This window comes from Sus scrofa, chromosome 3, assembly GCF_054392235.1.
Source record: "Sus scrofa isolate SSC_HxYL_T2T_F1_AM1 chromosome 3, Sscrofa_HxYL_maternal_Yorkshire_Landrace_v2.0, whole genome shotgun sequence".
Lineage (NCBI taxonomy): Eukaryota > Metazoa > Chordata > Mammalia > Artiodactyla > Suidae > Sus > Sus scrofa.
Window position 1 is genome coordinate 126,649,721 of NC_139385.1, and position 12,986 is coordinate 126,662,706.

Here is a 12,986-nt window from a genome sequence, read left to right on the forward strand (position 1 = left end):
TATTTTAAATCATGTGTAATTCCATTCTAGTTTATTCATAAGTCATAAGCAGTTTACATACTCTTCTACATATTATTCCTATGCTAAGTTTCAAGGGCAATTAAATCATGTTTTTACATTTTCAAAATATTCTAAGCATTATAGATTTTTAATCAGGTGCTACTTTTTCTTTTTATAAGGAATATCAAAATAAGCTTATCTATTTGGTACCAGAGAAGCAATTATTAAATGAAAGAATTAAAAACATGCAGCTCACTAACACACCTGGTAAGTCACTAAGATGTTTTTGCCTTTTGTATTCTTTTCTGAATAACTACATCAGTCGTATTCTGTTGCTTTTTAAAGTGGCATTATTCTGTTAAAAATAACATGTTTCATCTGTAGTTAAAAATTTCAAAATAATGTGAAAATTATTATCACAGGTGTTCCCCCTGTGGTTTGACTTCCTGTCTTGATATTATTTTTATTTAGATATTTCAAATATGAATCAAATAAAATGTAGACTACAGTTAAACAAGACCTAGGTTTGGCTTGAACACAAGGCTATGTGTGCATTTTGACAAAATCCTACACTAATTGTGAAGAGCTCTTTGTTTGGGGACTTTTCTATGGAGTCAAACCTGTGGGATTCTAGGGTGATAGTGTACAGCAAGGAAGGCCTCAGTAGACTGGTATGCCTGTCTCAGACCTTTTATATCATCTAACTCTGTGATTCATGTAAAGAATTTTACCAGCTCGGCCCTCTGACACTTGCGGAACAAAATATTCCAATGTAATAATATGGCATTTCTCTTGATTCAAGTCCCAACGAGAAAACTGAAAGAAAAAAAAATAAATCTCTGCATTGGATATCATAGCATGCCAATAACAGGATAGCAGAAGAAAAATTTATTTAAAGAAAAGAAACTGCAAATGTGTTAGAACTAGCTAGAATATTCTAAATGTCTCCCACTGAGTGCCTGCCAGTCTTTTCATTCCAGAGCTCTTCGTCACACTTTTGGTTGTTTAGGAGGTCCAATAAATAGCATCTCTCATCTTTGCCCAAGTTCTGAACAAATTAAGAAAGAAGGCAAAGGAGCAAGACGTGAGAGACCAAAATATCACCCCATTATGAATAAGGCTAATGTTAGCGTGGCTTATCTGTGAGGGGCACAGCAGCCCTGTGAAGACATTAGGTGCATGAACAAAATGCAGATTCTTGTGGGCAGTTCAATCCCAAGAAAGCAAGGGATAGGAAAGATGTAGGGCTGTGTACGTCCGGGTCCTTATCTTGATCCCACCAGTTATTTAAGAGGTAGAAAGAAACTGGGAGTGCTGTTGTAATAAAGATCCCTTTACATAGAGGAAACACCAGGAATAGAAAAATTCGATCTCGTGAGCTACTCTTATTATGTCTCACATCTTGCACCGATGTCTCTTCTCAGACAAGTCTTCCATGCACGTGATGCTTTTCTTGGCTGTTCAAAATGTATCAACTCTCACCTTAGCCTTCACAGGCATTCCAGAGGCAGGATAAGGCAGCCCTCCTCATCTGTACAGGATAGAAAGTACATTGCCATCCTCATTGTATTTGCATTGTGAATAAGATGTAGGACATGTCTTAGTAGGGACCTGGAAGAGCTGCTCTTTCTCTGTGGAATGTGGTCCAGTTTAACTTTTATTAATTTATTAATCTTTAATCCAGTTTAGAATAGGATGCGTTTGTTTGGAGTTTGCAAAGTACCCTATATCCCTTAGATTCTTCTCTCAATAAGAATAATTATTTAAGATGACCAGCCATGTGCCAAGCACCATGCTAGGCAGTTTTCATGCATTACTTCATCTTTACAACAACCTGTGAAGTTGTTGTTATTCCCATTGTGCAGCTTGGGAAAACTGAGGTTCAGAGAGAATAAGTAGTTATCCAAGATGGTGTAGTAGTAGGTCTCAAATTCTTGTGTGTCTTACTCCAAAGCCCACTCTACTACCATGTTGCTTGTTCGGTTACCTAACACAGTGCTCGTGGATATATGCTCAAATTCAGTATGAAAACATCCGTTATTATTGCTGCTTATTTTGAATACTTAGAATGACTGTTCTTTTATTGTTGTCTTTTCCCATTGTTTGTCTCCCACCTTGACCATAATAGGACTCACACTTTTATGTACCACGAACACAAGGCAGTGTCTTGCATGTAGCAGATGTGTAATTTAATGATTAAATATTTTTTGAAAAACTGGAAAACTGTTAGAATTATAAGAGAATTTAGCAGGGTGTCTGGATACCAAATCAGCATATAAGAAATCGATAACTGTACTATATATCAAAAAAAGGTCTCATTCTATTTAGCATTTTCATTGTTAAATGAATAAAGAAGAAATGCACAACCATAAAATTTTACTGACAGATATAAAAGATTCCTGGATACGTAGATCCATATTATATTTCTGAATGAACTAGCTCAGTATTTTAAATGATGTTCTCTATTAATTGATCCATGTATTCAGTTCTGGTCAGGTTTCTTAAAATGACCTTGGCAAGATAATTAATAAATTCACCCAGAAGAGAAAATATGTAAGATGAGGCACAAAATTAAACAGAAATATGTTAGTGGGGGGAGGAGACTAGCCCTGTCAGAGCAAAACATAAGTTATGAAAGGTATAGTTCCTAAAATAATAATGTATTGTTGGTCAGAAATAGAAACATAGAACAATGAAACTGAACAAACAATCCAGTAACAAACATATATATATATATATGCCATATGTATGGCAATTTAGGATAAGGTAAAGTTGGCATCTAACCATCAAGGGGAAAAGGATGAGCTTACAGTAGTTACTATCTCTTCATTAAGTGATTTGGGGGACAGTTGATTACCTGAAGGGGGGTGAAGAAGCTCTTTACCTTACTCTGTGTGCAGGAATAAATTGTAGATAAAATAAGAGACTAAAAATAAAATACAACTCTAGAAAAAATATCACAGAGGAAAACATTTTTTTTTAATCTTAATGTCAGGACAGTCTCTTCAAACAATAGGTAGAGCTATGAAGGAAGTTGCTTTGGGTTTTGGTGACATAAAAATGAAAAGTTTTTCATGATGAAAGATATCATAAATAGTAAAAAAAAAAATTGAAATATGTATATATAATATAAGAATTTAGAGCCTTTACTAATCAGGTTTCAAAACAACCCAATTGGCCCAATTGGTGGGGGGTGGGGGTGTGTGTGCAGGGGAGCCAGCAAAGGGTGGGAGGAGTCAATTCAAGATGATGGTCAATAAATATAAACAGATGGCCATGTACATAAATATTTATCTGATTTCAGTAGTTATCAAGGAAATACAAATTAAAAGGACAATGGGGGGGTTGCCAGTAAGCAAAAATGAAAAAAGTAATAATATCCAGTTGTGAGGGTGTGTAGAAACTGGTAATTTGGAGTCATTGATATTGGTATAACTTACTGTCAACATTTTAAAATTTAAAGTGTGTAAATCCTTTATATATAGCAATTTTTTCACCTCCTACCCTTATAAAATACTTGCACATGTGCGTTAAAATGTATGTACAAGGATGTTTATTGCAGCATTTTTATGTAATGATAGCAAATTAGAAACAACCTAAATGGCAATCAAAAAGGGAATCGTTACATTTATGTAACAGCCATAACATAGACTACCAGGGAGCAATTTTAAAGAATGAACTAGATCTAGATGTCTTTAATGGTGCGACATGTTATTAAACATAAAACAAGTTGCTAAACAGTTATATACAGTGTGATCCTATTAAAGCCCAGGGGAAATAAATGTTGAATATGTACATATCTAAGTGCCTAAGAGAGAACAAGCTGGGAGTTGAAATGAAGACTGTTTTTTGTTGTTTAGGGCCACACCTGCAGCATGTGGAAGTTCCCAGGCTAGGGTTCTAATCAGAGCTACAGCTGTCAGCCTATACCACAGCCACAGCAACACAGGATCCAAGCCACGTCTGCAGCCTACACCACAGCTCACAGCAACGCTGGATCCCTGGCCCCCTGAGCAAGGCCAGGGATCAAATCTGCATCCTCATAGATACTATTCAAATTTGTTCCCACTATGCCACAACGGAAACTCCCAAGAAAGACCTTTTTACTTTTTATTCTATATGCTTCATTTTATTTAAGTGTTATACTAGATTTCTATGCTTTAAAAAATGCAATAAAATTTTAAAATATGTACAGTTGATCCTTCAACAATGTGGGTTTGAATTGTGCAGATCTGCTTATACACAGATTTTTTTTTCAATAAATAAATACTACAGTACTACACAGGTCTATGGTGGTTGAACCTGAGGATGCAGAACCATGGATATGGAGGAACTCAGCTGCGTGTATTTAGGGCCAACTATAAATTGTACTCAGATTTTCAACAGAGCAAAGGGTTATTGCCAAATCCCCAAGTTGTTCAAGGGTCAACTCTATTTAATTAGATGGTAAGATATTTCCATCTAGTTTCTTCATCCCTGCCTAAATGTATGAGAAAAGGTCATATAAAACTAAGCTCTCTGTTCTTACCTCTTAAAGTAGCACTACATGATCCACTTAGTAATATTTATTGAGCCTTGCTGTGACTATTCCCCTATTCTTGGGAGCACTAAGAATGAAAAGAAAGCTACTTCAACAATAGCTGCTATTAATTATTTGTTATGGGTCAGACTCTATACTAATAGCTTTATATCCATCACCTCACAAATGAGGTGGGAGGTACAGTGCCCACTGAATAGAGGGCCAGCCTGCGGATCAGATTGGTAAAGCGCCTTTCCCAGACTAGAGCATCACTTCAGGTCCTAGTACTTTTAAGTACAGGACCAATGCTTATAGCATTTCCATATGAGGATCTTCCCAAGATATGATGCGAAAAGGGGACATGACTGCTGAGTTTCTTCCCTTTACTTGTTACTCATTATGCGTGTACAGCCTTTGTCTCTCTGGTTATACCATTTTGATCAAACAGTAAATGTCTGGTACTGGTACTGACAGGAGTTTCTATCAAATGTAATCTGTGTGATGTTTGTGTTTCAGATTTAGGAATCAGTTTACTTCAAAAAAAATCATTAGAAAAGGAAGAATTATGCCAAAGACTTAAAGAACAATTAGATGCTCTTGAAAAAGAAACTGCATCTAAGCTGTCAGAAATGGATTCATTTAACAATCAACTGAAGGTATTTAGCTTCTATTATCTTCATTTTTAGTTGCTGCCTTTTTACCTGCCCTTAGTAGAATGAATAACTGAAGTTCTTATTGTTATATATAGTACATTTTTATAACTCATATAATCTGAGCTACACCAGAATTATAAGATTGGTTTTAATGTTCTCTGAAGATATTACAAACATTGTGTCATGTAAATAAACAGTTATTTACCATAGTTTCCAATTTTTAAAGACTGTTTCATTCATAGTTTCCAGTTTTTGAAGATTGTTTCATTTCAATACCTTTGTCAGTATTAGTATTAGATTAGATTTGTCAGTATTAGTTCTCAACCAGCATGATTTTAGGTAAATTCTAAAATGGGAAATGTGAAAATTTTTAAATAGTCCAGGTGGTAGAGGCTCATTTAACACACTAAGTTCTTTTTTGTTTCTTTTTTACAATTTAATTTAACCTTTGTGAAATAATACAGTAATCAGTGAAATCTAAAGCATAACCTGGCGCTATAAATTTTTCATGAAAAGTAGGTTTATGATTCATTATTTGCTGCAGTGGCAGAGCAGATGTCCAAAACATATACTCTATGCTTATCATTCCATGCAGTATTAGTTGTATATGGAAGCTGTACCTATGCAAGAAAATATAAAAGCTAAATATCAGACTAATGGCACATCATTGAAATTTGAGAATCGTCTCAGTTACTCTTTTGCTAATGAAGCATGAAGTTTTCAGAGCATAAAGTATTGCAAACCTTCTCAGGCAGCTATCTTCATGTGACTTTCATCTTGCTAACTTATTTAGAGTAACATTACAGCAGCTACGGAGTAAACAGTATGGTAAAGGAAAGAAACCATGGTAGCTTCAGTTAAGGAGGGGAAATTTGAGGTGAATAATGTTAATAATACATTTTACACAAGCGTATGTTCTATAGGAAAAAAAACTTAAAAATAATTTGTCATTGATGGACAGACAAGCCAGCCACGTTATCTTCCCTACCTTATTTTTTTTTAATCTGTACATAGTTTAATTGGCTTTTTATCTGCCTTATCTTACAGTGTGGGAATATGGATGACTCTGTTCTTCAGTGCCTTTTGTCTCTGCTAAGCTGTCTCAACAACCTCTTCCTCTTACTTAAGGTTATTTTCTAATATCTAGCTCCCTTTCTTTGAGTTACTTTACTGTTTTCTTTATTTAAAAACTAGACTATTCTTTGCGTTTATCTGAGTATCTTTATTTGGAATGACATATACAATATAAACATTTTTTTTCTTCCTGCTTGCTCAAATATCTTTCTGCTGTCTCACTGCCTGTTTGAATCTAATGCCAAAAGCCAGTAGGTTGGTCCTGAGTAACCTTTCTCCAGAGGAGCCCAAGACACTTTGAAATGTTATCTGTTTTCCATACAACCTCCCTGTGAGTTGGGCTAACTGATGGGATGATTACTGATTCAATTAAAAGGAAAACTAAGGAAATATGAGATTAAATTATTGGCCCATATCCCTGGAAATCATTGTTTAAAATAAAACTTTATGCTTTCTGAAATCTAGGGCAAGGTTATGTCATGTATATTTCAGGCTGCTTTCTAATCTTAAAGAATTAATAATGCAGGGGAAACTTTAGTTATGTCTGGTTATCAGGCCTCATATTTAGATATGCTTGTACCACAAATAAAACTGTTTAAGTCACATGTATAAATAAATCACTTTGTCGGGTACTAGCACACAGATTATTTAAAATACTCAATGAATTCCTATTTTAATCGTTTAAAGAAAATTGCTTTATATTTACCATTTGCTGGCCCTGGCAGATTTTGACCACGTTCTACTCAGTACTGAAATGGATGGCAGTAGGGCAGTTGTATATATGCACAGTGAAGACAGAAACAGGGTAAGTAGGGCTCGTGTGTTACCGCCTAAGAAAAGGTAGGGCAGATTGGAAAGATGGTATCAGCCTTTCCTCTCAGTTATAGCATGAATGGCCAGGTTATTTGCTTTTGGAGCTTTTACTGCAGATCACACAAACTTAAGCTGTTTCTTCATGTGTACAGTGAAGTTTCATGGTGATTTGTGGACTCTACTCACACACAGAAGTCTGATCCTTTCAGTTGGTATTTGATTCTCCACAGGCTAGCAGATTATTCTTGTCTCTTGTTTTACTTTCTTTTCTGCTTCCTGCCTTCAACCTTTCGCTGCTTGTTGATATTTTCATCAAAGGCAATTTAGGAACTGAAAAGGGGATGAAACCTGTACTGTCAGAGTAGTCAGGAGACTGACTATTGTCACAAAAAGCAAAAAAAAAGAGGCTTTCTGTAGTCACTGGAAATGATACAGAGCAGTTAACTTTGTACTGAAAAAAATCCATTGAATTACCAACAAGGAGACCTTTGAAGACCTTTCTGAAAGTGCCATCTCAGTTGAGTGACCAGCAAAAGCTGGATTGCAGCAAATCAGGAATGAATGGGAGCTGAGGAGAGTGAAGTGAGTGTGAGCCCCTATTTAAGAGAGTGAAAAGAGACCATGAAGAAAACTTTTTATTTTTTTGGTTTAAGAAAGACATGACACGGAGTTCCCATCGTGGCGCAGTGGTTAACGAATCCGACTAGGAACCATGAGGTTTCGGGTTCCATCCCTGGCCTTGCTCACTGGGTTAAGGATCCGGCGTTGCCATGAGCTGTGGTGTGGGTCGCAGATGCTGGCTTGGATCCCGAGTTGCTGTGGCTCTGGCGTAGGCCGGCGGCTACAGCTCCGATTCAACCCCTAGCCTGGGAACCTCCATATGCCGGGGGAGCGGCCCAAGAAATGGCAAAAAGAAAAAAAAAAAAAGACCTGACAAAGGATACAAAGTTTCAGTTATGCATGGTGAATAAATTGTGAAATCTAATGTACCACATGGTGACCATAGTTAACAATACATTATTGTGTAGTGGAAATTTGCTAAGAGGATAAAGCTTAAGCATTCTCGTCAGCGAGGGGGAGGGGTGGGAGAGTAGAAAGGAGACAGAGGGAGGGAGGAAGAAAGGAGGAAATGTAGCTGTGTGAGGAGATGGGCACGCTAGCTTGACTGTGGTGATCATCTCACGGTGTATACCTGTATTGAAACAGCAAGTTTATACCTTAAGGATATATAATTTTTCCTTATCAGTTATACCTTAATAAAGTTGAAAAATGAGTTATCACCTCTCTGTGCAGCATATGAATACATGAGGAAGGGATAGTTTCTGTTAGGACAGAAGAATGAAAATGGAGAAAATTGAGCTTGTTAGGTAACTAACTATATCCATCTCAGTGATGATTGCCAGGCTTAAGCCAAATACTTCATTGCTGAATTCTCAGCACCTAGAACATTGCATGGAACAATATGGGTGGCAGTATATGCTTGTTGATTAAATGAATGGTTTTGAATGGTCTCAAAATATGCAGCATTTAGAGTTAGTATATAGAGTTTATGTGAAAAGAGTAGGAAGACATTAGTCCAAAAACAGCACAAAGCCATATATCTCAGATTTTAGGAATACTTCTGATTCCATGTAATGTATTCTTTTATATAAAGGCTATTTTTCAAATTAAAAAAAAAGAGAGCAAAGAAAAGAAGGACAAGTCTCGCAGGAAAAAAGAGAGGAAGGGAGGGAGGAAAGTGAAAGATTGAGATTGATTATATAAAGTGGTGATAATTGATAGAGCAAAGTCTCAGGGAAGCAGATTAAGATATAATCTGGAGCATAGTGTGGAGGATAAAATAAAAAGAATACCTCCAGGGTAGCCTATGGAGAGGAGATAGGTGTGCATTCAATAAACTTGTTGGTGAGAGTAGGAAGTTGACAGCTTCAAAACTTAAATCAGAAACAAGTTGGATCACTACAAGGAATCTTCATGGATAGTTGAGCACATGGAATAATTCAAACTAGACTCAAAGGAGATGGATGCAAATGCAGGAAGCTTTATTGCTTTTGAGAAGAAAAGATGAGAGAGTTCTAATATGGCTTAGTGAGGCAAGGCTATTGGTTTTCAGGGAGGAGAATGGATGGAAGATTAGGAGGCTTCAGGAGGGAAAAGTAGGCATGAAATACATATCTCAGTGGGTGTGAGGAGGTTTGATAGATATAACACTAGGTAAACTGAACAATATTGAATGTCTGTTCAAAGCTGGAGTTGATGAATTTAAATTGGAAACAGCATGCCTAATTGTATGTTTTTCTCCACCAAAGTTCAACTGCTTTGGTATAAGCACAGAAAAGGCTGATGAAATAAGTTCATAGGGTCATACAATTGGGAGGTTTTAATAGCCATAAGCAAAGGCAGGGGGCAAGGGAGTTATTGAACTTCACACAATAGTCGTTGGAGTTCCTGTCATGGCAGAGTGGTTAACGAATCTGACTAGGAACCATGAGATTATAGGTTCGATCCCTGGCCTTGCTCAGTGGGTTAAGGATCTAGCGTTACCATGAGCTGTGGTGTGGGTCACAGACACTACTTGCATCCCGGGTTGCTGTGGCTCTGGCATAGGCTGGCAGCTACAGCTCTGATTGGACCCCTAGCCTGGGAACCTCCATATACCACAGATGCAGCCCTAGAAAAAGGCAAAAAGACAAAAAAAAAAAAAATAGTTGTGATAAAGATGAACTCTGAAGTACATACTGTACATGAAGGGATATGAAGAGAGGAAGGGTTGATCCTGAAAAAAGAATCATTCCAACAGAATGGAAGTTGTAGTGAGGTTGGAGAAATGTTGAGATGGATGTACCAGGTATAAGAGAAGTTTGAAGGATATGAACTTATGTGTAAGAAATTGGGCATGTGGCGTTCCCGTTGTGGCTCCGATTAATGAACCCAAGATCCATAAGGACACAGGTTCGATCCCTGGCCTCGATCAGTAGGTTAAAGATCCAGCATTGCTGTGAGCTGTGGTGTAGGTTGCAGACATGGCTTGGATCTGGCGTTACCAGTGGCCAGAGGCTACAGCTCCAAGTAGACTCCTAGCCTGAGAACCTCCATATGCTACGGGTGTAGCCCTAAAAAGACAAAAAGACAAAAAAAGAAGAAGAAGAACGGAGTTCCCTTCGTGGTGCAGCAGAAATGAATACAACTGGGAACCATGAGGTTGGGGGTTGGATCCCTGGCCTCACTCAGCAGGTTAAGGATCCAGAGTTGCTGTGAGCTGTGGTGTAGTTCACAGATGCGGCTCGGATCCTGCGTTGCTGTAGCTGTGGCGTAGGCCAGCAGCTACAGCTCCAATTAGACCCCTAGCCTGGGAACCTCCATATGCCGCAGGTGGGGCCCTAGAAAGACAAAAAGAAGAAAGAAATTGGGTATTTGATCAATGGTAGTTCTTTGTGTGATGATGATAAGATTCAGGGTATAATAATGCTGGAGTAAATGGAGTAAAAAAAGGTTGTTTTTGAGGCGATCAGCCTGAGAGTTGAGGTTTTGATAGGGTCATGTGTTTGGATCTCAAAAACTGGGAGAATAATGAAACTGAATAAATGAGGATCAGTGACTGGATGATTGATAGGTGACTATAAAAAGGAAGGGGAGGATGTTACTGCTGGGTGGTATACTAAGCCTCAGAAAAGCATGGAGTGTGTAAGAGTGAGGAGAAAAAATGGTCTGGAAATGGCGATGAAAAGCAAGGAAAATACTAGTTATCCCCTTACCTTGATGTAAATGGAATACTGTGTGATAATAAACTGAGAGAGAAATAGAGAAAAGGCAGTTCCTGAAGGATCAGCCAAAAAGGCAAGGATTAAGGAACTTTCCATCCAGAGAAGATATGTGCCTATGTGTGAGGATTTCTTAACCACGAAGAGGAAGTCTGGGGAGAGGAAAGATGGGGGATTGAGTCAGATCAAAGGATAAACCGCATTATAGACATGCGAATTCAGGTGGTGAAGAATGACAAGAAAGGCTAAGTCATTTGGCGTGTGAGATAGAATTGGTCTCAGTGGTCTTGGAGGAAGATGGGCAGTTAGTTCTAATTCTGTGGTCCTTTGGGACGGAGAGCTTCTGGAGAGATCACTCCTTTAGGCTACTTGTGAACCAGAAGTATAATGTTTTAAGTTATTTATCTTAGAAAATTATGTTTTATTGGACCCTGTAATAGACATGTACAGAATCAGTGGTAATTTTTACTCTTTTCCTCAAGTTACACTAAGACAAATAGCAAAGCCAGTGGGTTCAAAGATGAGATATTTGACAGGCCATTATTGCATTAAGGAGAACTTAGGGAATATCCTGTCTTTAGCAAGTAAGGTACAGTGACAAAAGTGCTGTCCTAGGAGGCTGAAGTGAAAAAAGTGAGTTCTGGTTCTATTCATGACACTTGCTGTTGTATAACTCTTGATTAACTTCCAAGTTTTGCTTTCTTCATTTATGAAATGAAGCTGACAGTGTCTGTTCTGCCTTCTTCGCAGAGTCTTATGATAATTAAATGAGATAGTGTATGTATGGGAGTGCTTCGTGAACTTTTATGGGCTATGTAAACATTTTTGTTATTGTTAGGAAGGGATTATCCTGAATCTCCAAAATACTTAGAGTGCATTGAAAAGTCACTGCTGTTGACATTGGGTAATGATTAGATAAATGATTTTCCTTAGAAAGTATAATCTGTCAGCACCAGAATTGTGACTTACTCCAGTGGGTTGGGTTCTTAACATACTCGAAAGGAGCTGGGGTAATCTAGGGCAAAGTGAGGTATTTATTTGTAAAGGTGACAAGTAGGCTAATTAGGGGATCAGGAGCACTAGTCCTTTGGATTGTATGTAAAAACTTAAACAAGCTGTGTACCAGCTAAGCTATTTCCCAAGCTCATAATACAAGGGTTTCCCTTTTATTACATTCCCTTCCTTTCTTCAGAGAATTTCAGGTCTAACCTTGGGAACCTATTTTCACCAAGGTGTATATAACAGTAGGAAGTATGGACCTAAAGGGCTGCTGGGAAGCATAGGGAAGTTCATTAATTCAGACACTGGAGGAATGGGCTGATGAGGGAAGACTCGGAGCAGTATTTTAAAGGACACTGGAGGGCTAACCTTGTAGCCCTGTTAAGATCAGACATTAATTTGACTCCTCTTTACTTCCCTTTTAAACTTATAATTCTCCTTATTTATGATTTCAGCAATAATATAGCTAACATTTATTAAGGACTTACTATGTGCCCTGCACTATTATAAGCACTTCATGTGTATTAACCCATTCCGTCCTCACAGCAATGCTATGAGGCATATATTGTAATTAACTCCATTTTACAGATGAGGAACCTGTAAAGTAACTTTCCTAGGTAAGATTACTCAGCTAGTCACTGACAGAGCCTGACTCAGACTTTGATGGTCTAATTCCAGACCCATGCTCCGGGAGTCCTCATCACTAAACCATATTGCTTCTCCATAGGTTGTAACCACTATAGTCTCCTGTTCTTCAGTAGAGTCTAGAGGAAAATTCAACAAAAAGAACTATAGAAGCTTAGATCTGTGGAAGCTTTGTTGAGAATGCAGTATTTGTATTATTATTGTCTTAAGCTGCATGTCTTTTGGGGGAGGGGGCTGAATTCATGGCATGTGAAAGTTCCTGGGCCAGGAATGAAACCCACGCCACAGCAGTAACCCGAGCTATTGCAGGGACAGTGTTGGATCCTTAACCTGCTGTGCCACAAAGGAACTCCTTAGCTGCAAGTCTTGATCTCAGACATTTTGGACATAGTCTCTAGACACCAGTGATAGATCAGATCTCCCATTTCAATCAGGTTGAAAGGGTTCACCTATAAAATATTTTATTTCTGAAAAGAAACAGAGTTTGAGTTTTCACTTGCTTGTTTGTGGTTTGTAGTTTTA

The 12,986-nt window shown here is 37.8% G+C and overlaps 1 protein-coding gene across 19 annotated transcripts in view; it reads left to right on the top strand.

Annotated features, from left to right (window-relative positions):
* Positions 1-12,986, top strand: part of ITSN2 (intersectin 2) — a 145,580-nt gene that overhangs the window by 62,616 nt on the left and 69,978 nt on the right. For 11 of the 19 annotated variants that reach the window (XM_021088358.2, XM_085019733.1, XM_021088357.2 and 8 more), the window contains 2 exons: positions 180-267; positions 5,036-5,175. In XM_021088358.2, the coding sequence (XP_020944017.1) occupies positions 180-267; positions 5,036-5,175 (228 nt within the window). Of the gene's footprint in view, positions 1-179; positions 268-5,035; positions 5,176-6,219; positions 6,301-12,986 lie in introns of all 19 variants that reach the window. The other 8 variants (XM_021088350.2, XM_021088354.2, XM_021088361.2 and 5 more) reach the window with 1 other exon arrangement.